The sequence below is a fragment of the Panthera tigris genome, chromosome D4 (assembly GCF_018350195.1).
Source record: "Panthera tigris isolate Pti1 chromosome D4, P.tigris_Pti1_mat1.1, whole genome shotgun sequence".
Taxonomy (NCBI): Eukaryota; Metazoa; Chordata; class Mammalia; order Carnivora; family Felidae; genus Panthera; species Panthera tigris.
This window is the reverse complement of record NC_056672.1, coordinates 28,810,961-28,838,178: the sequence shown is the minus strand read 5'-3', so window position 1 is coordinate 28,838,178 and position 27,218 is coordinate 28,810,961. Positions and strand designations below refer to the sequence as shown.

General features: G+C 44.7%; 1 protein-coding gene across 11 annotated transcripts in view; it reads right to left on the bottom strand.

Annotated features, from left to right (window-relative positions):
• The window catches only part of AOPEP (aminopeptidase O (putative)), a 340,077-nt gene that overhangs the window by 148,943 nt on the left and 163,916 nt on the right, over positions 1-27,218 (bottom strand). For all 11 annotated transcript variants that reach the window (XR_006210295.1, XR_006210297.1, XR_006210296.1 and 8 more), the window contains exons 6-7: positions 4,210-4,399; positions 94-200 (exon numbers count right to left, since the gene is read on the bottom strand). Coding sequence is in view for 8 of the 11 variants with exons in the window: in XM_042963287.1 (XP_042819221.1) it covers positions 94-200; positions 4,210-4,399 (297 nt within the window). In the remaining 3 variants the exon portion in view is untranslated. The remainder of the gene's footprint in view (positions 1-93; positions 201-4,209; positions 4,400-27,218) is intronic.

Here is a 27,218-nt window from a genome sequence, read left to right as displayed (position 1 = left end):
ATTTCACAGATGGCCAGGAGGTGGCTGGAAGGAGAGAAGGAAGGAGGTGGCAGGCAGAGGATGAGAAGGCAAAGAGATCACCTGGCGCTTTACCTCAACACCTGCATCTCCTCCGGGGAGTTCCGCACCTCGTCCTGGAGACGACACCAGCGTAGACAAGCCTTCAGCTCCTGCTGCTCCTGGGCCTCATGGGGGTCCAGCTGCTTGGGCCACAGACACACAAACACATGTGCACAAAGGTCACTGTTGTCCTCGTGTGGGTCACAGCTGCCCAAAGGAGCAGCTTGCTCAGTTTCAGGCTGATGGTCTCTCCACCGTGCCTTGTGCCCCACCAGAAAAGTCAGAGGGCAGAGGGAGTCTGGCGGGTCCTCAAAGAGCCAGTTGCTCACTCTTCTGCTGGTGACAGAGCTGGGCCTGGCTGTTTGGAAGGCGCCCCCTGGTCCTAGACCCACCCTTCACACAACCCTGGCCCCAAGAGAGCAGGCTTCCCTAGGGGGCCATTTCCAGTCTGATTCCATCCAGACCTTTCCTGCTTTGTCTTTCTGCATAGGGTGGGGCAGGTCCCCTCCATTTACCTCCTACTTTTCCCAGCCCTCAGTTTTGTTAAGGGCTGTTTACAGTGGAGCCTGCTAATGCAGCCCAGATGATTCTGTCTGCATATAACCAGAAAGAGTGTACTGCCTGGACTGAGTCTGGGGGAGGGGAGCACCATCACTCCCTGCCCTGCTAGTGAGAATCGGCGGCTGTCACTGGGCTCATGAGGCCCTGCGGCTAAAGTCTCTGTAAGGGAGGGCAGCAGAACATCCACTAGGGAGGGAAATGTCAGTATCAACAGGCATTTCTGGAAACTAAAGAGCCTTAATGGTTCATTCAACAGATATTTACTGAGTCTCTGCCAGGCCCTGGGTACATTACGGACACAGCATGTACTCCAGGAAGACTGATAAGAACACCAGCCATTAGAGTGCAGTCATGGTAGAGGTTAAGGAAGAATCTAGATGCCCTCTGGCCAGCCAGGTGAGTCAGAAGGCTTTCCTGAGGAGGTGCTGGGGCCTGTGCTGGTCCCCAGGGACAGGAGGAGTCAGCCAGGGGAGGAGGAATTTCAGGCAGAGGGAAAGCATGTGCAAGGTTCATGGGGCCTAGAAAGAGTGTGATGTATTTACAGAATGGTGAAGGATATGGTCAGGCTGGGAGCACGCTATTATTGGGGAGGGACAGAGGTGCCAAGTAGCCAGCAGAGGCCAGATGATCAATAGGTTCTGTGTGCTCTGTTGCTATGGAAAATTCGTATGTTGAAGCCCTAACCCCCAATGTGACTCTATTTGGAGACAGGACCTTTAAGCAGGTAATTAAGGTTAATGAAGTTATTAGGATGGGCCCTGGTCCAACAGGAATGGGGTCCTTACAAGTAGAGGAAGACACGCCAGAGCTCTCTCTCCACATATGCAGAGGAGAGGCCATGGAAGGACATACTGAGAGGTGACCATCACCAAGCTAGGAGAGAAAGGTCTCCCCAGAACCCAAGCCTGTCAGCACATTGATCTTGGATTTTTAGCCCCCAGAACTATGAGAAAACAAGTGTTGTTTAAGCCTCGCAGTCTGTGGCATTGTGTTATGGCAGCCTGAGCTAAGACACCTGTGAAGGAGTTTAGATTTTTATCAGGGTTGATGACAAGTTATATGATACAATCTTGCAGCTAACTCAATTCACTTCTCCCTATGGAATGCCACTTTCTATCTCCTCATTCAGTGACTTCCCCCTCCCCACTTTGCCCTGCTTGCTAATGTTCAGTGCTGCACAGCACAGTCATCTGGGCAGCCAAGTGGCCAGTGTGCCTCATGACCTCTTCCCTGGTGACATCCACTGCTGGCCAGGAGAGTCCTGTGAGCCAGTGCACCCTTCCCTGCCCCAAAGAGCCCTCCTCTCATGCTTGGGAGGTCTGCTGCACACACTCAGACCTCCCTTCAAGGAAGGAGCTAGAGTGACCCACGTGCTCTGGAAATGTTTCCAAACTTTGTGCTGAAATCCGGAATGGCCACTTTATTTCAGACCAAAGTGTTTTCACGTATAGAAGAGTTATTGCCCAGACAGTAAAGGGTGATGAGGTGGGTTGTCTCCTGCGCCAGGTTAAGGGGAAAGGAGGGATAAAGAATCCTCAACTCCTGCTTTCCCTTTGAGGCCCATGTCAGAAGTCACCTCCTCCAAGAAGACTTTTCTGGATCAGCTCAGACCTGACCTCTCCCACCTTTGAAGCCATACAATATTCGGTGTTTACCTCTCTCTTCTAACTTGTTGTCTGCTGTGTGCTTTTCTTATCTTCACAGTTCAACTATGACCTCTTTCAGAGCAGGGTTGTGTCTTACCCATCCTATTATCTCTACAGGTCTAGCACAGATGGACACACAGAAGGTATGCAGCTGTGAGATGAGGCCAGACTGGCTTCATGTCTCTGTTAGTGGAGATGGACATATTCAGGGCAGTAAGAGGCAGGACCCATGCGATGAGACTCAGGCGTGATCCCCTGGAACTATGGGCAGGGGCAAAGCCAAAGGAGGAGCGCTTCATGGGGATGGAGATGATGAACAGAGAGATCATCATTACATGCCTGAAATAAATTTCACACTTATCAAGAATAGCACAAATCTGATTGTCTCAGGACAGAAGCACCTGAGAAAAGGGATGTTGATAGAGACTCATTGATATTAGCCTATTTAACCCTTGCTAAATGTCTACTGTGCGTCAGATGGTGGAAAATACAAAGAGAATGAGAGCAGAAAAGGAGAACTGGTATTTCTTGCACAAGCTCCATGTGTCATTCATAATTTTCCCATTCACAGTGCAAATGTTTATTCTTATACCCATTTTCCAAATGAGGAAACTGAGGCTCAGGGAGGCTACATAAACTACCCACACTTACAGAGCTGGTGAACAGCAGAGGTGGGATTCCATACCTGGTCTGACTCCAAACCCAGCCGCCTTTCCCAAACCTGCCACGTGGCTGCTCTTCACTGTGTGGCAGGGGACACAGGGTGCATGCTGCAGGCCAAGGGGCAGAGAGGGTGGGAGGGCGAGTAAGATGTAGCTTCGTTTGGGAAGAGGTCACAGTCTAGTTGAGAGGTTCGAGGGAAAAAGAAAAAAGTGAGGGAAAAAGAGGCAGGTACCAAATACTGGGGGAGTTCCAAGCTTCTAGAAGAGTAAGTATTGGATTGTGAGTGGACTGATCAGTCTGGGCTATTCAGAGTAGGTGATCTTGAGCTGGTTAGTGAAAAATAAACAGGATTTCAACAGGCAGAAGGAACTCAAACAAAACCACACAGGTATGCACAAACTTGAAGATTTCAGAAAATGTTAACTAGTCCAGTAAGCGTGTAAGGGGTGGGGATGGCAGGGAAGAGAAGTGACCAAATACTCGGAACTAAAACATAAGCAGGAACCAGTTTAGCTGCCATATCCTCATTAGCACTGGCACCCAATTCTTTAAAGCAGAGGTTGTAAACTGGGAAAGTGTTGCCCATACCTCTGGGTATGTTCGCTTGGCATAGTATTCTTTAAATTACTAAATTTCACATAAAAATCCAGATTGAGAACTTCCTTTAAACAACTACGAGTCCAGGCTCCCCCGAGCCCTCCCGTCCACACGATGACAACTGGCCCTCACTGATGCGCAGCTCCCAGTTGGCCTGAGTCCTCACCGCTCCCTCACCTATTACACCAGCCGCGTTTCAGTCTTCATTAGTTGCCAGCAGACATCTGAGATGACAACTCCCGATTTAAATTTTTATCTTATTAGTAAAGAACCAAAACCATACACAGTCACCATCACCACAACCATAACCACAAGGGAGTGCCTGGGTATGCCACAGCCTGACCTGAGCTCCTAGTCTCTGCTCGAATGTCCACTATCAGAGAGCCCTCTAGTGCCTTCTAAAACTCAGCTTCCCACCACTCTCTCCAGCTTCATCTGCCTTCCAGTCCTCACCACCTGACGTGTTACAGATGTGTTTGTCTGTTTCCCCATTCTCTCTCCTATCCCTGCATTGAGAACCCCCAGGGCTCAGGGACTTTTCTCTGTTTACACAGCTCTCTCCCCAGCAAGCAGCACAGTCCTGGTGCACAATAAGCCCTCTACATATCTGTTGAATGAACAGATGCCTGTGAAGAGAATCTGACTCTGGGTGGGGAAATGCTTAGGGTCACTGTAAACCTACCTGCTGTGCTTTGGCCCAGAACACATCTTCCAAGTGAGTGGCGAACCCTTCGCTCAGCCACTCCTCCGTCCAGTCCCGGGCCCCGATGGCTAGGCCAAACCAGGCGTGAGCGATTTCATGGCAGAGACGGGTCCCACAGAGATGGCTGTTTCCCGTCAAGACGCTCTGAGAGAGGAAGATGATGTGTGGGCTGTGGATAATGGGGGAGAAAACACACGGAGTCTTGTTAGAGCCTGCCCTCGTGGTTGCCCCATGGGGCGGCTTTCTCAGCCTGGCGAGCCTGTTATTATCATGTGCATGCCAGATCATGACGGATAGGCTTGCAGCTTAGATGCTTTCAGAAACAAATAAAGTGGCAGTTTACGTTTCTGGCAGCGGTTCAGGTGGCCGTTTGTGCCAAGCAGTCGTCTCCGTCACCCAACGGCTATTACCTGTAATGAGTAACCTGCACCAAAGTTTTATGCCGAAGAAATTACAAGGCAATGGAAGCATTTACTCTGAAATCTGGACTGTAAAAGAAGAGCAGGTGTGAGACTGTGAAGCCCATGCTGTCAAGAGAGTGATCAAAGAAGCCCCTTCAGCCAAAAATCCGAGCAGCTTACACGCAAATTGAGAAGTCATGCAGAAGGACAGGAAAGGCCGAGAAGAATGGAAGCAAAAATTTTCCATTTCGGACTGGGGCTGGTTATGGAGTTAACACACCAACAGGTGCCGTGGATGGGTGAGGTTTCTGAGACACTCAGATGAAGGCGCAGTCTCTGCAAGGCAAAGATTTTCAAAGGTATCATCTCCTATCTGTAGCTGCTTATACATTCACATGACATAACAAAATTAGGCAGGGGGTGGGGGGAGCCAACACTCCCAGGTGTGCGAACGGCCCCAGGGCTGGCCCCAGATGGGGAGATTTATCTAATCTCATTTTCCATACCTTGTTTTAAAACCCCAAATACCATGATTAGATTGCATAGACAAATGGGAGGAAGGGAGGCTGAAAAAAAGAAGAGGCAGATAGAAAACCTCCTCTGCTTCCACCTTCCACATTTTTCATTTATCCAGGACTTGTTTACACTTTTATTAATGAAGAATTTGCTTTAAAAAAAAAAAATCCCTCCTCCTTCATTTGGACAAGAACAGTTGGGAAACCTCCCAAATTAAGAAACTGTACACACGGGTTCCCTCCTTCAAAAGCCATTTGTTTGCTACCACGCCGGCTCTGCACAAGCCGGGACTGCTCGCAGATTTGTCCTCCGCCCCCATGGCCACCAGTAGAGAAAACCCCACCTGTATTTCCCTTGCACAACATCGCCCATTCAGCTCGGAGAGCTCCACTGAAATCGTAGGAGCCACGTGTGCCAAAATAGACAGCTTTCATGTGAAATAATAACAGGGCAAGCACGCAAATGAAGTGTCTGCCAGGCCCTCAGCAGAGTCCACCAGAAACCCCAGGAATTAAAACGTGTGGTTGGGGCATTTAGGATGCGGTGGGTGGGGGAGGGGGGCAATGCAGCAGCCACCAGCAGTAGTTCAGAGGACAAAGTCAGAAAACAAAAAAGGAAGGCAGGGAAGAAGGGAGGACAGGAGGGCCGATGGAAGCAAGGGAGGAAGGAACTGACAGGCACAGGAGCTAACCTTCTTACTGAGCAAGTCACCCCATAGAGAAGACAAACTGTGAAACCTGGCATTTTCGAGTAAATGACCCCTTGCTCTGGCATGTGCAGTGCTACAAAGGAAAGCCACAGAAATGTACCAAGTAAATAACATTCCAGACATACTGCTGGCAGCGCTTGGCCCTTTTGGCTAAAACAAAACAGAAGTAACTGCAGGCCTTGTAAACAGGCTCAAAGAGGAGTCTGCATCGGAAGGGTCTGCTGGCCAGAGACACAGACGGTGCGCACGTAGTTACAGAGACTGGACGACTGACCCGTCCACTCAACCCACGAAGGTTACACAAGCTGATGACTGTGAAGTCACGGCCAGACTGTCCACGAAGAAAACGCCTGCCCCATCCTCGGTGATGGCTCGCTGTTCTGTCCCAACGTGGAAGTCCAGCCAAGGCCCATTTATGCAAATATCAAAGTCTAGAGAGCCTGAAGGAATGCACAAAAGCAGCTGCGTGGGGGGTGAGGGGTGGCTGTGCGCTTTCCTGCCCTTTAATCTTTTCCCTCCTAGGGCCTTTGTTGTCTCCGCCAGACCTCCCTCCCCACCTGCCAGTGCTCTGGAGACTCCACCCGGCCTGGCCTCTGTGCGTCTTGGCCGGGCTCAGGACGGGACCAGCGTGGCTGGAATCCTACGTTCCCACTTCCCATCCCCAGGCCCTTCTTCCTAGCCAGGAATAAATGGATTTCCTACTGTCTTCGGAGAAAGATCAAAGCTTAAACATCCTCCTGGGTCGGAAGGAAGGGTGTTTCATTTGATATAAGTGACCCTATTATCAGTGGAAAACATGACCTTCTCCCTGAAAAGCAATTTTCCAGTTGAGAACCAGACCCCAAATCCTCCTGCAGTGGAGTCTGCACTCTGAGCTTGGCTTTTTAACTGTGGGCGACTCTGGGGTGGTACTTCCCTATGAAGGAAATGGCTTCTTTCTTAAAACTAAATTTAAAACATGGATTAAAAATGGAGTAAGGTTTTGATAATCTTTCTCAAGGGTTATGAACAAAATTCTGACACAAAAGGACCAATAGAATTTACTTTTAAGGAGAATTTCCTCCTCTCGACCCTAAATGTCAGAATTGCTCGTGTTACGTACGATTTTTACCCTGTTGTTTTTTTTTCAACAGTGAGTGAGGAAAAGTATAATGCTCTTAAACTCACTTTAAGGAGTTTTAAGTAATATTAAATACTCCTTTACCAGCAGATAATCTACTTCCTGCCCACCTTCAAAACAGGATGGATGTTTAGAATTTTCTACTTCTACCTTAACCTTGATTTATAAGTTTCACCCCTGGGCTCCTCACACATTCCCGCATTCTCAGAACCTTATTCATGGTCCTAATCAGCCAGCGGGTCATCCGTCTTCACTCTGACAAGGCCCATTTGAAAACAGGTTGTCTTGTTTCCCCCTAAAAGGGCCTGTGTCAGCTGCCTCTACAATATGCCAAATTGTCGATTCATCACTGCAAAGGATGAAGATAATCACTTCAATGATATCTTCATCCTAAAAACTGTTTTCTTTTTAAATTCACACAGTTTATCACTTTTCCCAAATAAGAGATGGGCAGAAAAGTAATACTTCCAACTCTCAAAAAGCAGAAGCCTCCTGGGTTGTATCATAAATTCTCCCTTGCTACAAGTGGTCGGAGGAGGACAGGGGGCAGAGGAGGGGGGCGGCACAGAGCGACAGCAGGACACGTGTTCCCATTCTTTCCCAGGAGACCACCAGCGGGGCTGCTCCCGACAGAGGCCACGTGGTGGTGGATGTCTGCTGCCTTGCCCCTCGAGATTGAAAATATCATTTCTGGCCTGAAAACAGCTTCCCAGGACTGTTCCTAAAAGCTACCTCTCCATCCAGATTAGAAGGCTGTGTCTGTTAATGTAAAACATGCTTCTAGCAGAGGAGGAAGGAGTGCCTTCATTACTCTCAAGAGCTGCTCCAATCCTTCGGGAGGAATTCAATTTGGAACGGAAATGGAGAATTTCATCAGATCTTAAGCAGGGGCTGGTGTGTGATTTATTTCAGCTTTGTCCAGGGAGACGTGACCAGCGTGGCCCATCTTGCTGCCCAGGGAGAGGTACAGCACTTAGGGGCTCCAGCTCCACGTTGCCGCCCAGCAGGTCAGAGCAGGCTGCGGGTGGGACCGGGACAGGAAATGGCTTTTGGTTAAGGCCACCCCTCCCATCATACTGGAGCTGATCCCAATTCCCCCGGGGTGGGGGGGTGGGGGGAGGAGGAGCAGATTCACTTTTTCTACAGATCCTTGGGAGGGGCATCCAGGAAACAGATTTATACTCTTCGAGCTTGAACTTCTTAGCGGTTCAGTTTTTCACAATCTCAACAATATGTGGACTCCAATGTCCCATTATGGGGAGGAAGGAAGAAACCAGGAAAGAGGCTCTTTTCCCTGCAAAGTCAACCTGGATAGTTTTAAGGGTCTCATAATCATGTGAAAGCAGCTTTTGCTTGCATGACTTAATTACTTGCTAATTTAATTTGGACAGCTAAAAGTAAATTCATAGTAGCCTGGGGCAATCTGCAAAGGGAGACCAAATCTTAGTTACCACTCCCTAAGATTCAGAATGTGTTTTCTCTTTCATCCTTAAGGTTAGCGTGATACATGTCAAGCACTTCAACCAATGTGTTCACAAACAAAAATGCTCAATCTGGAGCCCCTCTTCTCTGCAATGAAATCCTGTAGTCCCTATCTCTGGCATGCAGTCTGATGTAGGGGAGGCATCTGTGGTCCCAAAGGCAAAGGGGTGGCCCAGATGACCTGGAGAGCCCCTGCTCCCATCTGGCTCCGAGACTGCTCAGTAGGAACTAGTTATGCTTCATTTGCCCCATCTGGCATCCCACTGTGGTCACACAAGGTAGTCTTTACACTGGACCTGTAGGAGATGAGGGAATGTTCTTTCAGGGATATGGGACTTTCAGGAGCTTGAGGTAGAAACCAGCTCTAAAATCTTGACGAAAACCTACTACATCTGATCGACACTGAGATCTAGGTTTGGGAGAAAAGGCTAACATTAGTATAAGTTTTCCTTTAAAAATTCTGAATAGCAAACAGGTGGCAAAACATCTACTCATTTTCCTAAATGAATTCAGGTTTTTAAGTTTTTATTTATTTATTTTGAGAGAGAGAGGGAGAGAGAAAGAATCCTAAGCAGACTCTGCTGTCAGCGCAGAGCCTGATATGGGGCTCGAACTTATGAACTGTGAGATCATGAAATGAGCCAAAACCAAGAGTCAGACGCTCAACCAACTGAGCCACCCAGGCAATCCTACCTAAATGGATTTTGGCTGAAACTACCAACATAACTACAGCAGAGAGTGACTAAGAGAATCCCCAGGCCACATTCCAGAGGCTTCTACCAAAAGCAAATCTTCCTTCTAAAGATTCATATTGCTTGAGTGCTTCCTATGTGCTGGGCACTATATGATATATATATCATCTCATCTGATCTATCTCATGACCTCAGGAGATAGATTTTATTATTATCCCCATTTTACAGATTCTGAAAGTGAGGTAGAAAAAGGTAAAGTGACTAGCTGAAGGTCACATAGCGAGCAAGTAATGGAGTATTTCTATTCATACAGTCTTGACCCTGAAGCCTTACTCTGCCCAACTCTGCCCAGGGTCATTTGGTTTAGATCTGCAACTTCTGGGCTCCCATCCCTCTGTGCTAGCTCAAGCCCAGTGGTGCAATAATGTCCTTGATGGAGCCCCATCTTCAGAGTCCACCCAAGGGAAGCCACCAGCCATGCCCTGGGACCTCTGTTCCCTAAATGTATGTCACAGCCAGAACCGGCCAGGGTTACCAGACTTTTGATTGGTAGACCTTCAGCCTCTTCCTTGTGGGAAAGCAGGTGAGGATGGAAGGGACAGGGGGCAAAGCGAGGAAAACATTACCACTCCACTTCTGATGCCTTCAAAGGGCCTAAATTCCTGAATGTAGCACCTCATTCTTTCTAACCCTGCCCTATGCCAGCAGTCCCTCGTGGACCACCACAAGGGGATGCTTAGATAAGCAGGTGCAAAGGTGCTTAGGCCCATCCCTAGGAGGCCAGGAACACGCCAGACTCTCCCTGCCTTCTATCTCCCACCCATTTTTGCTAACTCCTGATGTTCCTTTTCCTAAATAGACTTTATTTTTTAGAGTTGTCTTAGGTTCAAAACTTAGGTTCTGCAAAAACGGAGCAGCAGGGAACAGAGAGTTCTATATACCCCTCTGCCCACAAATGTATAACCTCCCCTACTATCAACATCCCCCACCAAAATGGTGCATTTGTTATTGTAATTGATGAATCTACCTTGATGCATCATTTTCACAGTCTACAGTTTACATTAGTTTCACTGTTGGCGTGAGGCATTTTCTATGGGTTTGGACAAATGTATGACATGTAACCACCATTATAGCATCACACAGAGTAGGTTCACTGCCTGCAACAATCCTCTGAAATTTTTTTCAAGAAGAGATGGTTTAAAGCAGGTCGCAAGCTCAAAGGTTTACAGGAGCCAAGAACATAATACAATGAGGGATGCAGAGACGGGGGAAATGGATAAAAAGATAAGGGGAGTAGACAAAAAGATGGGAGGAGCACACAAGGAGATAGAGAAATAGACAAGGAGAGGGGGAAGGAGTCAAGGAGAGGGGGAAACAGATCAAATGAGAAAAGCAGATTACAAAAGGAAGGAGGAAATAGACAACAAGATGGGAAGCAAATAACAAGATGAAGGAAGTAGATTAGAGGGGGATAATAATATAGGGAAACAGGTAACTACAAGATGGAAGTAGAAAACAATAGGGGGAAATAGGCAGCAATTTTTTCAAACCCCAGGTCAAAGCAAATAAACCTATGGACAGGAGCTACAATCTTTCTCCTCTCTGGTTTAAAGCAGTAACCTTAGGTGAAGAAGCTCATGGTTTCATTGCACACTGAGGTGTGCATCCTACCAGGGTTCAGTATGGGGCTCATGGAAGACAGAGAAAGGCTCAATAGCTGAGCACAGATGACAGCTGGGAGGAGAGATGGGGTTCCAAGTGAGGCACAAGGAGGGAAAAAGGGTTGGCGCTGGGGACACCAAAACATTTTGCCCGCTTCACAACTTTGTTTAGTGTTGGCCTTGGCCTCTTGCTAATGGGAAAAATCATAGCATGGCAGCAACAAAACGCAGAGACCACCTCTCGTTCCAGCAAACACAAAGACCACTTCCGACTTGAGAAAACAGAGATTGTCTTTGGCAGAGTGCTTAGCTGTCAAAAAGCAGAGCAACAGACACCGTACTCCTGCACCGCTGGGCAATCAGTCCATTGGGAATGCTGTCTAGACCTCAGCCCTGAACGAAAAGTGGAGACAGGGCTAGCAATGAGCTATCAGGAGTTGGCTACATCTAACTGGGGCAACCCTGCCTGAGGAAGGTGGTGGCGGTTGGTATCTCGTGGTTATGCTGATCTAAAAGCTAAATAAAGCCACAAGTAAAGCTTAAGAATCATAGGTAGAACTAGTATTTGAATTATCCAACCAGATTTGGACTCCTTTCCTTCTGAATCCTAATGTACAATGTCTACCTAAGGAGTCTTTGGATTTTCACAGACGAAAACAAAGAAAGAGCTTTTTTTCTTTTTTTAAGTTTATTTATTTATTTTGAGAGAGAGAGGGAGAGAGCACATGAGCTCCGGTGGGGCAGAGAGAGAAGGACAGAGAAGATCCCAAGCAGACCCCCTGCTATCAGTGCAGAGCCCCACGTGGGCTCAGACCATGAGATCGTGAGATCATGGCCGGAGCCAAAACCAAGAGTCGAATGCTTAACCAACTGAGCCACCCAGGCGCCCCAAGAAACAGGTTTTTTTGAAGTTACTGAACACTCTGATGTTTTGGACACCAGGGACCTACCCATACCAAAACTACATGAACAATATTTATTGTAGCTGAGCATGTCTTTTGAAATCACTAAATTACTTATGAACCAAGAGCTGTGTTCTGCAGGATCTGGAGAACTCTCCTGGTAAGTAATTACCAATTAAAACATGTTGGCAGCCTCCACTAAAGCACACGGATGACAAAATGTGATTCCACTCCTTTACCCCCTGCTCCCGTCCTCCCCAACCAGGGTGATGATGTTTGTTCCCATAAAAAGAGCTAATAAAATTAGCTTCCCCTGTGATACAGGGGAAATTTTATTTAATAAAATAATGCATTTTGCTTCATTCTCATATTAGCAACAAAATGGTGCTACTCAGCACCATAATATCTCATCCAGTCGGTTTTTGCTGCGTGTACAGGTCTGTCATTCGTGGCCAGGTGGAAGCCTGGAAAGCTGCTTCGATGAAGGAATATGTTCAGGCAGTTTGCACCACCCTCAGTAAGAACCACATGGTTATGGGTTTCCCTTGAAGTATGGTGTGAGCACTCTTTGGATCCACAAACCACGTCCTCCCATGTTCCTTGTCTAGAGAAAGAAATTGCGGGAATTTCCCCAAGAGTACTTAGAAATTTAACTGGGGTGGAGGGGAGGTCATCCGTTGCTTCCACCACTGAGAGGCACTCTGGGAATCTGAAACCTCAAGATGTACTTAGGAATATGTTTAAGTGCTGTGCAGGGGGCTGATGAAAGCATACAGGGGGCAAAAAGGTGGGTCTGGACAGCGATAGGCCTGAACACAGCAGGGTGCTGCAAACTGATAGAATGACTCCTGGAAGCAGATCTGTGCAGAAGGCACAGGGTCCTCCTGCCAGACAGCCACACTGTCAGCTAGCTTCCAAAGCACTAGGGTACTCTGTGTAGGAACAAGCACCAGAGCTGCCTTAGGGTATGAGGTAACAGACTCAGATCTCTAAATCAAAGGTAGATCCAGGAAGACAGAATTCAAGGAAGCTGAGTTCAAGTACTCCCTGCTGGTTGGTCCAATGGTGGTGGCGGTAGTGGAGAAAAATGAGAGGAAAAACAAAATAATGATGATGGTAAACTCTGAAGACCTTGCTTACTCTCACCCAGGCATGGTTCTAAATACTTTACATTCACTAACCCGTTCAATTCTAACAATCCCGTGAAGGAGATATTACTATCCCCCATTTTACACACAAATAAACCAAGCCACAAAGATGTTACATCGCTGGTCCAAGATCCCATAGCAGATGTCAAATCTGACTCAAACACAGGCAGCCTGGCTTATGTATGTGTTTTGCTTGATCAACATCAGTGTGTTTCAGAATCATCCAGAGGTAGGGTTGCTAGATAAATACAAGACACCCAGTTAAATGTGGATTTCAGACAAACAATGAATAATTTTTTAGGGTATGTCATGCCCCGTGCATTATCTGCTAAACCTGGCAACCCTACCTGGAGGGCTCATTAGAATAGATCATTGGGCCCCCACCTCCAGAGTCTGACTCACAGGCCTGGTTGGGGTCTGAGAATCTACATTTCTATGAGTTCCCAGGTGATGCTGATGTTGCTGGTCCAGGGATCACACTCAGAGAGCCACTGATTTACATTGTGGTGGCTGTATTGCTCTAATTAAAAAAAAAAAAAAAAAATCCACCGTCAAAATTTCTAAGTGGGAATATTTCACCTTGAGATCCAGATTTTCTAATTATACTGAAAATTTGAAAGATTTGGCCACACTAGACCCATATTCCCATGTAGCAACTGCAGCTGAATAGCAGGTGACCCTTTGAGTGGGAGCCTGGGCCCTCAGACCCCAGCTCCCCACCACTCCTTTCTGTCTCCCCACCACTGGCTGAATCCACTTGTGTGTTTTTTCTCCCCCTTTCTTACAGCAGGATTAAGGGCAAAGTGAAATATTTCTTCTACCTGCGTCTCTATTAAAAGTAGGCAGAGAAGACGAAGTGTTCTAGGGAATCCTCTGCCATGCACTCATTTTCATCTGCTGCCTCACTCCTTATAAGCATGTGGATTTAATCTCTTAGTTTTTCATGAAACATTCTACTGTCAAACTTGTTGATGTCTATAAAACAGTTTAGCAGACTCTTGCTTCGTGGAGAGGACAAAGACACAAACTCCTGCCTCGCTCAAGCCATTCACTACAAATTCCATATTACTAAGAGTGGAATTAATCAGGTTGATTGTATTTTTGAAATCCAAACACAGTTTCAATTATTACTAGTCACTAATGGCTTATAATGAAGGCAGAGCTTGTTAGCTAAGCAAACAACTGGCATGTTTGTTTAAAGTGTAAATAGAAGGGAAATTCATGAATTAAATGAATGAATTCACTGATTGTTCTCTTTAGGCTGTAAAAGAGCATTCAGCTGCCACAATATATATCACCACCTTTGCTGAAAGGATTAGCCTGCTCAAGTTGTCTTTATCCGGTCAGGGATCTTCTTAGTAATTGCTCACGAAGTAAATGTCTCTCTGAGTTTTTGAAAGTACTCATCTGCATCAGTAAGTGCCATTAAGGACAAGGGATCACCTGACTGTTGGAGGCTCATAAATAACTTTGCTTTTAAGAACAATAGCCATATTCCCTAATCTTTATTTGACTCCACAAATAGACTAACAGCATGCTTGAGGATATAAACAGACAATATGCCTCATATTTTCCAGGGTGGTCCTAGAAAGTATGGGGCAGAGGGTCATTCTCAGAGGTTTTGAACTTAACAGCATTTCCCTTTAAAAGGTAATAAAGTGCACCAGAAACGAAAAATAAACAAATAAAAGGTTTCACTCTTCAGTCTTCTGGTTTTTAACTAAGCTTTTCATTTAACAGAAAAGACAACTCACACTGGTACACACGAAGAGGGGTTCTCTTCTTTCCTATAACAAGACGTCCGGAAGAGGGTGGTTGCTGGGGTTGGTTCAGTGACTCAGCAATGCCAGTCAGAGCTTTAGATCTTTCTATCATCCCATTCTGCCAGCCATCCTTCCTATTTTCACTTTCGTCCTCACACCTGCCACCTCATGGTCTCAAGTTGGCTACCGCAGGTCCAGGCATCACATTCATGTTCAACATAAAACAAAAAGGCAGGAGAAAAGGGGTGCTGTGCCAGCAATATCTATTCCTTTCATCAAGAAAGCAAAACTTGCTCCAGAAAGCCCAGAGCTGATTTCCTCTCACTGGTTACCCAAGGCTGTAAAGCAGCATGGGGAAGAGTCTCTTTGGCTTTTTCTGATTCCATGGCAGAGGTGGGCAGGAAGAAGGGGTTTGCATATAGGTGTAGGGCCAGCCACAGCACCCGAGTTCAGCCGTCCTTCTCATAGATGTTAAAGAGCCACTCCTTGGGTCTCTTAGAATGCAAATACTTTCAGAAGAGCTACCGTGCTAAAAGAATTCACCCTTAAGTGTTAGTAATGTATCTCATATTTTTCTAGACAGGAGGCAGTTTGAACGCAGGGACTGCAGGATGGGCAAGAGTATGTACTTCAAGGCCATATTCTACCTATTTCCCAACTTACCCTGATGCTGGCTGACATCTGGACTTTTATTTTACCTTCTTATCCTCCACAGAAGACTGAAACCCATTCAAGCTAAAGGCAATGCTATCTATATATTATGGTGGTTTTTAAGAACTCAAGCTTTGGGGACAGAGCCATGGGTTTAACTCATGGTTCTCCCATTTACCAGCGGCAACACTGTATCAGTTTCCTGTTGCTGCTATAACAAATCACTACAAATTTAGAGGCTTAAAACAACACAAATCTCCATTTTACCATTCTTCAGGTCAGAAGTCTGACATGGGTCTCACTGCTTTTAGAAGTCAGGACATTGGGCCTTGTGTGTGTCAGGAGGGAGGTGACTGGAAGGAGGGGGGCATGGGTTCTTCCAGGGCATTGGTCGCATTCTGCTTCTTGATCAGGGTGCTAGTTACAAAGCTATATTCAGTTTGTGAACGCTCGATGAGCTGTACACTTAAGTTGTGCACTTTTCTGCAATGTGTTGTCCTTCAGTGAAAGGTTAAAAACAAGCAGACGAATATCTTGGGGGGATTCCATTTTCTTCTTGGAAAAATCAAGGCAAAGATTAAGCCAGAGTCCCATCAGTAGGGACAGGAACGAGACCAGAGACTGGGAAGCCTTCCCCTAGTTCTTTAAGCTGAATGTAGTCCAGGCCAGTTTCCAACACTAATTATGTATATATTTTAAATCTCTCGAGAAAACTTTTTTTTTTTTATTTCTTTTGCCATAGAGTCACATTTCTATTGCAAGTAAAAGGTACCTTGTATCCTTCAGACACACCTGTAAAAACAGAACTGATACTGCCATATATCCATGTCTGCTTCATTTTCTTTCAGACACACTGGAAAACATGCCACAATAATAAGCCCCTTTTCCATCCTGGCCAGCTGGAAAATTACGTTATGATTGAAATGACATCATACAGCTATGACACTCAGCCAGCGGCCGCTCTGAGAAACCTGGGTGAGGCAGTGACAGCATGGATGTGAACGCCACTCGCAATGAATCCCACCTTTTATTAGCAAATGACTTTTTTATTGCCATGACATTTTGAAAATGAAACTGTGGCAGGCACACTGTCGGAGGCCATTGATCACCCAACGTCCCCTATCGCCACAACTAACCACACTGGCCAAACAAGACAAGAACGGGACTAGGAGAAAGTTCGTTTTAAATAACTAGTTCCAAAGGCAAAAGACCAGGGGCTGAGGCCAGGCCCGCAGTGACTCTTAGGGGGTGGGTTAGCATTCCCTCTACTGCTATCAATTGTTTCTCAAGTGACCTCCAGTAGTAGTCATCATAATAATAGCATAAGGAGTAGCAGTAGTAGTAGAACCTACACTAATATCCTTCGATGTAGAATACTGACATTTCTGTAATGTAACACTCCAAGCAAAACCCAGCATGCTGATTAGGCAAATAAAAACAGGACAAGGCCCTGACTCTCCTCCATCTTTACAACTTTTGGGATGAACCACATGAAACTGCTGATATTTGACCATTCTCAACGTCCAAAGATGGGCGATCTCATATGGCTCATCCTATAGACCGTCCCTCCCCCACCCAAGATCCTGCTCTGCAGCAATGTCAGGAGCTGCCACGAGATCTGGGAAAATTCCCATACTTCTCAAGCAGCAGGGAATTAGAAACACTGTTGCATCCCACTGCGGAAAAGTGCAGATGACAGATCCTGGGCAAATGACACTGAGTTGTCCTCAGAAAGAGGTGGACCCTGCCTAGGTCAGTGCCCCAGATCAGAGCCCTCTTTGGCCAAGGCCAACTCAGTGTGAAGCTAGGCATCTCAGGTCAGGAGCAGATCCTGAAGTCAAAAGCAAAAGCAGGAGTGGGCCAGAACAGGGAGACTGGAGCAGCGATCACTCCCACGCCCTGAGGGAAGCCGAGTGTATCCGCAGCTGATGTGCTGGGTGCCTTACGGCCACCTAAGACCCATGCCCGGAAGCCAGAGGCAATGAGGCTGGGGTGCCATGGCAGAGAAGCTGGAATCGCAACCGAGTGGTGTGATTTTAGTGACCCAGCCTCGCAAAGACACCTGACCCTTCCGTAATAGAGTCAGCCCCCATGGATTCAGGTATTACATGGTCCCAGGGCCCAGGGGGAGATAGACAGCACACTGTTTCATAGCCACTGTGCACAGGATGAACATGCATGCGCTATTTGTTTAGCCAGCTGCCAGGAAGGGCTCTGGGAAAGAGAACAGGTTCATTTTGATGGAGGACTGGAGGTGGGGAGGAAAGGTGAGCACAGGGAGCACTGTCAAGGAGAAAAACTCAGCCCATGGGGGTCATGGGGGTGAGCAAGAGGAGCAGATCCGGGGCAGGAACACGGGATTCAAAGGCCTGGGTAGAATCTGGCTCACAGGTGGGAGACGGGCTGAGGCAGGGAGATGAGCTAACACTGAAGCTGGGGAAGGTATGAGACTGGTTCTGGAATCCCTGGACAGTCCATCCAAAAGCAATCTTAGAGACCTGCCCCTCCCCATTCTACATATGAGAACACAAAGACCCAGAGAGCGAGCTCATTCATTCCACATGGTGAGAGCTGCCTGTGCCACAGCTAATTCATGTCAGACCCAATTCTGCCAGACATTTTATCCTAAAGTGTTTCACAAAATCCCAGTCACAGCAGAACCAGCGAAGCCCCCTTGCCTGAGACTGGTGTCTCACTCAAAGCTCGTGGCGACTGAGGGCAGACATCGGTGGACGCCATCTTCTCTAGCCATGGTCACAAAATGCTTCTGAGATGGATGTTACCCACCTAACAGCCACTGATTACTGGGATGCGCCCTCTGGTAAGATTTGGCTTTTTCTCCTACTGACAGAGGGCTAGCTACCCTGAAGGAAAGCTTCAACCACATTGTTTTTGTCTGTTGGTTTCTTTTTTTTTTTCCGCTCACCAGTTTCACATAGGAGGAAAAGAACAACAAACAAGAAAAAGAGAACACCCCATGCTATTTTCTTGGTATATAAGGTGTCATACCTTCAGTGTGTAACTAACGGTTTACTTTACTGTTTTCAAATTTTCTCTCTTGTTCTTTAATTCATTTTTTTAAGGCTCTGCAGCTGACCTTTGGGTTGAACACATCTATGGAAAGAAAGCCTGGCGTAAAGAAAAACTGGGTTATGATGGAGCGTCAAGGCAGGTAACCTTAACTACAGTGTTTGCAAAAGCAAACACTGTAACGTATGAAATAAAATATTAATAGCCATTACCTCAGTTCTTCTGAGAACAGACCTGACTCACAGTTTTTGTGTGGCGTGATTTCCACACATGAGCCTCACCGTGAACACTGCTCACGTTACCAGGCGAGAGAAGCCTCAAAGCAGGCGAGACCAAGTCGAGTGTGTGTTTTTATTCCATAATGTCATGGGCAACGTTGCTTATTTTGGCGACCAAGTTCAGTTCTCCTGAATTTACCACCTAGTGCACATTTAAGACTAATCACCTAAACATATACTAGGAGGGTTGGCAAAATTATTTTCAACTTAAAAAGGAAAATATTGGAATAAGATTAATGTCTCCTGGTGATTTATCAGTGGCTAGAGATGCAATCACTCAGCTGAACCCTCTGACATTTGAAAGCACAAAGAGGGCAAAATATTTGTGTTAGCGGATGTATTTCCAATGCCTCATATGTGGGAGTTGCGAATGAACATAACTAGATTTTTTAATTCTGTGTGGATGGTGTTAACGTACGGCAAACACATTCAGCTTCTCGGGGGCTTATGGTAGGTCTGGTTTCTCCTTTTCTCCCTCTTTCCACTGTCTTCCTGAAAAGTTTTAGGTTCACAGTGGCCTAAAAAGAAACTGTTTTGACAGTTTTGTATATGATGATTATTTAGCTGAGTTAAATAAAGAATAAGAGTCAAGTGCCTACCTCAGTACCGGCACACAGAAAACTTGCCACAAATGTTAGTCCCTCCTTCTTATGCTGTCTCTTAGACCGCTAAGTGCTTTCAAGTCCGTGTTTAGAATTGATTCTTCAAATCCCCCATGAGATAGTGTAAAGTGAACAGTCCGCTTTTATTGGCGGGGGGCCCAGAGGGAGAGGATGGCTAATTTACTCCTCCAGACGGGATGCTGGCACAGTCCACGGCTGGACTGAAACTAGCTCTCTCGGCCACAGCTTAGCGGCAGGGGTTCCTGAGCTAAACTGCTTCTTGAGGTGGCCTGCCACACCGAGGTGTGTTTTTTAAATCTGTGCAATAAAATTTGGTGTGGTTGGAGAGGTGGCGGTGGACGGGAACCCACCCACAGGCAAATGACGTCAAAAAGCTAGAGGGAAACATTGGGCTTCTCTGTTCTCGAGAAGCTTCTGCTATGTTAAGCAACCTGAGAAGGAAGCTGACTTTCCATTAAAAACCAGCCGCTTTGGCAGTCGTCAGAGACAGCCTGGGGTCTATACTTCCCCTCTCAGGAAAAGTGGGGAAAATAATTTCCATAAGTTGGAAAGGAAGAAACCTGGAGTTCAAAGAGTCTTAGTGCTGGAAAGGCACTTAATGGTCATTTGGGGCAACTACCACTTCCAAACAGCAAGGAAGGAAACTGAGGCTCAGAGCAGGTTGGGGACTGAGTCTTGGCTTCTGGATGTCCAGGGCAGCTCCTTCTCCAGACTGTCACAAAGCCAGCTGCCTACCTACACCTTTGTGAGTGGCTCAAAGGAGAAAATACCTTGCACTCCAGTTTGCAGAGGGATTGTTTCAATAGAAGTTCATGGATGACTGAAGGGAGAAATGTCCTGTCCCACTGATACTCTGAGGCCCAAGATCTTGCTTGGGAAGAAGCTCTGGAGAGGCTGGGATGTGTGTGTGTAAGGGGCACACCTTTGCCCATAACAACCTGATGTGTGGGGTTGAGCACACTTTGCAGTGGCCCCTGCACCCTGGAACTCTGGGAGACCATACTGCGTGGGAACCGGGGCCAACCACCAGATCTCTCAGATCTTCAGCTTTCTCCTTTGCAGAAAGAACCCTGAGATGACAGCTAAGGGACGACTGGGAAGCAGCATGCAAAAGTCACCAAGCAGCATTGTCCACACATTCCACACGAGGCTGCAAGTTCAGCTTTACTCTGTGTGTTGGGAAATCAATAAGCCCGATTTAAAAATACCATTATGTCGCTCACAAATGTGTTTGTATTTTCTTTAGTAAATTAACTCTCCCATCAGTGACTTCCCAAAAGAGACATTCTTCAATTAATAAATTGCAATATCCTTATAATTTTAAAAGGCCCTTCACATCCATCTGTTCTTTCTCTTTTTAACTGAACCTTAACAGCTTAGTGAGGATTGTGGATTTTTTCCCTTCGGGGGAGAAAATGAAGGCTCAGAGAGAGGAAAAGACTGACCTGAAACAGCAAGCACATGGGTAGGAGCTGGAACTCACGCCCAGCTCCTCTTTCTAACTGGACTCTGGACATGTGTGCAGTAGGACCAGCGTTGGTTCCATGGTCTACAAAGTGAATTCACTCAGGGAACAGAAATTCTTGGTTCAATACTGGGTTGCACAAACAGGACACATAGGGTGGACACTGGTGCTGATCCATCCATTCACTCAGCAGATGTTTACTGAGAGCCTGCTAAGTGTCAGGCTCTGTGCTGGGTGCCTGGGATACATTCATGAACAAAAGGGGCAGAGGCTGGGGTGGTCAGAGAGATCACAGTCTAGCAGGGGAGACATTCAGTAAGTGGTACTTACTTTCCCTCCCTTGGTTTGTGTTTTTTGTGGTGCAAAATCAGATCTGCACCCCCCACCTGCTTTATGTTCTGCTTGCTCAAGGGCCTCTGTAGCCCTCCCCTCAGAGGCCCTGATCTCCACTCCCTGTGGAAATGACAGTGATGATGGATGGTTCTGCACAGTGTCTGACTGCTTTAGTTTGAGTGGTGGCAGTTGTTAGTGATGGACATTATTATCTGATCACTGATAGATTTCATTATGTGTAGCTTTCTATCATGGCGTTTACTGGAAGTGTGTGTGTGTGTGTGTGTGTGTGTGTGTGTGTGTGTGTTTCCCAGAATACATTTTATGGTAAGTTTTAAAATGGTTGGGGCAAAAGTGTGAGGTGAGCAACTTTCCAATAAGGGCTCGATGACGCGTAGACAGAAGGTGCATTTGAACAACAAGGTTATCCCTGTACATGTAACTATAGAAAAGAGATGACAGAAGAACATGTGTTTTTACTGTTTTGATTAAACTAGACTTTTAAATCAAATTTTTATCTTTTTTCTTTTCTATATGCAACTCTTAGTTTCTTGATTCACAAAGGCTGGCTCCTTCCTCTTACCTCTATTATTGGAGGGGTTAGGACAGTTATTTAATGCAATCCCTACATAATAACTGCTTTTATAACATTTTAAAACCACTTTTCTTAAACAATATGTAAGTGGAGCATAAAGAAACCAATATTTTAAGTTTACTAAAAGATCACTGATCGCTCTGGAGCTTGTTCCTGTGGTGAATGAAATGCATTCTTTAATCAGGGGGGAAAAAAAAGGATGAGAGGGAAAACAGCACATAAAAGCATAAGTAGCAACTCAAAAATTATTTTCTTGGTTTATTTTATGTTGCAGCTACACAAGCCATCCCTTTTTGTGTACCCATCAATAAGATATCTGTTGTGCTTTTGTACAAAGAACAAAGATGCTTTTATCAATTCTCAAAAGTCTGTAGGACAAACCATTCATGCTGTCAAACCCCCTAAAACCCTTTCAGCAAATAATGAAATCCATCAGTGACAAATGTCAACATACTAATTTGTTAAATGCAAAACAAAAGCAACATTCAGACAAGGCGCTTCATTTCATGTTATATCAGCACTCCAATTTGTACCAAGTTTATGGCAACCCACGGATCATGCAATATTAAACAGGACTATTATAATGACTAAAACTGGAACAATAAACTCTCCTTAGCTAGAATGCTAATAGCAGCTGAAATACTGGCTGTGATTTTAGTACATTCAACTGCTTCCAAACTATCAGAATTTCCATGAAGACACCTATTTGTAGTAAAGAGTGGTGGCATACATGACCCAAATACATGGATTCCTCGTGGATAAAAAAAGAAATTTGAAAAATAAAATGGAAGTCATAGGGAAGACTTAGAACTCAGTTCAACAAGACCACTTGGAGCAAAATGAAATTCTTAAAGGTCTGAAATGTACAATGGAAGGATCTTCCTGATTTTTATTGTTGATCATGATAAAAGGACATGTACTTTTTAATTTGTTCCTTTTTTTTTTAGTTTATTTATTTATTTTGAGAGTGAGAGAAAGAGCATAAGCAAGTGAGGGGCAAGGAGAGAGAGAGTCCCAAACAGGCTCCACACTGTTCAGCGATGTGGGGCTTGCACCCACAAACCATGAGATCATGACCTGAGCTGATATCAAGAGTCAGACACAACCAACTGAGGCACCCAGATGCCCTGATAAAATGGATATTTCAACTGAGGTTGTCATATTCCGCATTATGGCAGATTTTAAAAAGAAAAGCCAGAAGAGAAAAGGGAATGGGTGATGCTGAGAGGCGGGGCTCTATACTTAGTGTGTGTGAGAGAGAGCCATTGACGTTTCCTATGATTTTTTTAAAAAACAGCTTCAGATGATGCCCAGTGCCCTAGAGGACTCTCAGTGAAGTAGTCAAAGAGCTAGTGGGTCTGGCAGGCTTTGAGGCCAGACAGAACTTGAGTAAAAATCCTGGTTCAAGTGCATGATAAATGTGTGACTTCAGGCCAAGTTCTTTACCTCTCTGGGCTGCAGTTTCTTATCTCTAAAATGGACATCACACCCACCTTGGCAGGGAAGCTGTAAGGATTTCCAAAGTCATGTACAATATTGATACATGAATGTCTTGGCCAGACTTCCCTCAAATCATTTCATTTTACCCCCTTTACTTTCAGAGAGATTAATTTAGTTGGGCTTGTGGGCACTCAACTGAAGATATAGCAAAGAGCACCATTTTGGACAAGAAGAAGGCTAAATTGTGTAGTTACGGTGTGCAGTCAAATCGCAGCAAATGGCAATCACATGGCAATCTCAAGTGTTTTACTGATATTTTAAAAAGTGTATCTAGTTTGGATTTCCATGTATCTTCAACCAATTCAATTACCATAAAGACAGGGTAAGGATGACACCTGCTGTGTATGACCACAGATCCATTTGCTACCATTCTCCCCCAGCACGGGGGCCTGCTGCCCTTTTACAATCTTTAAAACAGAAGCAAACAAGCAGAACTACTTCAAGAAACAGAAATACGAAAAGTTATCACAGAAAGATAAAAATGAGCTTCCAATTTTCTTCCCTAAATGGAGTGTGTGTACACGTGCGCATACATACACATTAAGAAAATCGTAGGAAACTCAGGGCCAGAAAATGTGCCTAAATTGTGATGAAAGAGGTAGACAAACATATCTTTGTCGAAGATAAGTTACACAAATCACACCACTAATGTGTTGGGTAAATTCCCAATTGGGCAATTGCCACCTGCCTATTTAAAGTCCCATTCCTTGTCATTTCTTTTGGATACAATACCTGTCTATGCTTCCACTCCTAAAAGGGGGCATGCTGTTGGGGAAAACACTGAGCAGCTGCTGTGTTTTGCCCACGCACTAACCTGTGTTTTGGCAGCTGACCCGCTCACCTTCCTCAGGAGCTGAAGCAACGACACACAAAGCAAAATCTAGCCAGCTTCATTATTTTTTTTCTCACTTTCTGAGCATCATTCACACGTAACCCTATTCACCCTTTTTCACCCCTTTTCATTTATGTGTAAGAAACAATAAATGACATACTCACTGGAAATTGAAACGTGACTTTCTTTCCTGATTAAACAATTAACAGCACACACAAGTTCAACTGCAACACTTTGACACTCAAAATGTGGTCTGGAATGAGGACCATCAACATCTCCTGGGAGCTTACTAGAAATGAAGAATCTTGGACCTACCTCAGCACTGCCAAATCAGAATCTGCATTTTAAACATGATCCCCAGTGGATTTATACGCATATTAAAATTTTAGAAGCACTTTCCTAAGTGAAAAGTACATGTGTTTTAAGTGAAATCAGTTGAAGAAGTCAGATTTTTTTTTTCAATCTCTTATGGATAGCAATATGGGTGTGAGACACTGGAGGGGGTGGGGGTTAGTCCTAAGGACTCAGGGTTAATCCCACATTCAAAAGATAAAACTCACATTTAACAATCAGAGGAATACTGGACACATATGGAACACTGAGCCAAGTGGAAGGGGTTTAAGGATGATATGCATAGGGCCTGTCCTTCCATTTAAAACACTCACTATATCCTCAACATAATAAAGGCCATATATGACAAGCCCACAACTAAAATCACAGTCTACAGTGAAAAGCTGAAAGCTTTACCTCTGAGATCAGGAAAAAGACAAAAATGCAACTTTGGTCAATATTAGGAGTCCTAGACTTCTTCTAATAATATTAGAAGTCCTAAACAAAGCAATTAAGTAAGAAAAAGAAATGCAAATTGGACAGGAAGAAGTAAAACTGTCACTGCGGATGACATGATATTATATAAAGAAAATCCAAAAGATTCCACCAAAAAACTAGTAGAGCTAATAAATAAACTCAGTACAGTTGCAGGATACAAAATCAATATACAAAAATAAATTGCATTTCTATATACCAATAACAAACTATCAGAAAGAGAAATTAAGAAAACAATCCCATTTACAACTATATTGGAAAAAATAAAACAGCTAGGAATAAATTTTTTTAAATCATTTTATTTTTTTCATCATGATAAGGGTACTCTTTAATTCCTATCCTCTATTTCCCCCATTCCCTTCCCCCAACTTCCCCTCTGGTAACCACCAATTTATTTTCTATACTTAAGAATCTGTTTCTTGGTTTGTCTCTCTTTCTCTTTTTCCTTTGCTCATTTGTTTTGCTTCTTAAATTCTACATGACTGAGATCACATAATATTTGTCTTTCTCTGGCTGACTTATTTTGCTTAGCATTATACTCTTTAGTTCCATCCCTGTTGTTGCAAATGGCAATTATCCATTCATCTATTGATGGACATTTGGGCTGCTTTCACAGTTTGGCTATTGTAAATAATGCTGCAATAAACGTAGGGGTGCATATATCCCTTTGAATTAGTGTATTTGTATTCTTTGGGTAAATGCCCAGTAGCACAATTCCTGGATCATAGGGCAGTTCTATTTTTAATTTTTTGAGGAACTTCCATTCCATTTTCCACAATGGCTGCACCAATTTGCATTCCCATCAATAGTACATGATGATTCCTTTTTCTCCACATCCTCACCAACACTTGTTTCTTGTGTTTTTGATTTTAGCCATTGTGACAGGTGTAAGGTGATATCTCATTGTGGTTTGATTTGTATTTCCCTGACGATGAGTGGTGTTGATCATCTTTTCATGTGTCTGTCGGCCATCTGAATGTCTTTTTTGGAGAAATGCCTGTTCATGTCTTCTGCCCATTTTTTAACTGGATTATTTGGTTTTTGGGTGGTGAGCTGTATATGTTCTTTATGTATTATGGATACTAACCCTTTATTGGGATACATCATTTGAAAATATCTTCTCCCCTTAGCAGGTTGTGTTTTAGTTTTTTTAATAAATGTTTATTTATTCTGAGAGCGAGAAGGGGAGGAAGAGAGAGAGAGAGAGCGAGAGAGAGTGAGCACACATGCAAGGGAGGGACAGAAAGGAGGGGAGAGAGAATCCCAAGCAGGCTCCACACTGTCAGCTACCCAGGCACCCCAGGTTGTATGTCAGTTTTGTTGATTGTTTCCTTTGCTGTGCAAAAGCTATTTATTTTGATGTAGTCTGAATGGTTTATTTTTGCTTTTATTTCCCTTGCCTCAGGAGACATATCTAGAAAAATGTTATTATAGCTGATGTCAGAGACATTACTGCCTGTGCTCTCTTCAAGGATTTTTATGATTCCAGGTCTCACATTTAGCTCTTTAATCCATTTTGAGTTTATTTTTGTGTATGGTGACAGAAAGTGGTCCAGTTACACTTTTTGGCATGTAGCTGTCCAGGTTTTCCAACACCATTTGTTGAAAAGACTGTCTTTTTCCCACTGTATATTCATTCCTCCTTTGTTAAAAGTTTAATTGACCATATAATTGTGGGTGCATTTCTGTTTTTGTTGTTGTTGTTCTATTCCATTGATCTATGTGTCTATTTTTATGCCTGTATCATACTTTTTAATGCCTTGTAATATAACTTGAAGTCTGGAATTGTTTTGAAGTCTGGAGTTTTGTTTTTCTTTTTCAAGATTGCTTTGGGCCTATGAATAAATTATTCAAGGAGGTGAAATAACTACACACTGAAAACTGTAAGATATTGATGAAAGAAACTAAAGACACAAATAAATGGAAAGACATTCCATTATCATGGATGATAAAACCTAATACTGTTAAAATGTCCATATTACCCAAGGTGATCTACATACAATGCAATCCCTACTAAAATTCCAATGGCATTTTTCACAGAAATAGAACAAATAATCCTAAAATTCATATGAAACCATAAAAGACTCCAAATAGCCAAAGAAATCTTAAGAAAGTAGAGCTTTCTTCTTTCTTCTTTTATATTTTTAATTTTTTAATGTGTATTTATTTTTGAGAGAGACAGAGACAGAGACAGAGACAGAGCATGAGTAGGGGAGAGGCAGAAAGAGAGGGAGACACAGAATCTAAAGCAGGCTCCAGGCTCTGAGCTATCAGCACAGAGCCCAGCGTGGGGCTCGAACTCACGAGCCATGAGATCGTGACCTGAGCCAAAGTCAGACACTTAACCAACAGATGGCCAATAGGTATGTGAAAATGTGCTAATAAACATTATTAATAATCAGGAAAATGCAAATCAAAATCACAATGAGATATCAATCCACACCTGTATAGGATGGCTATTA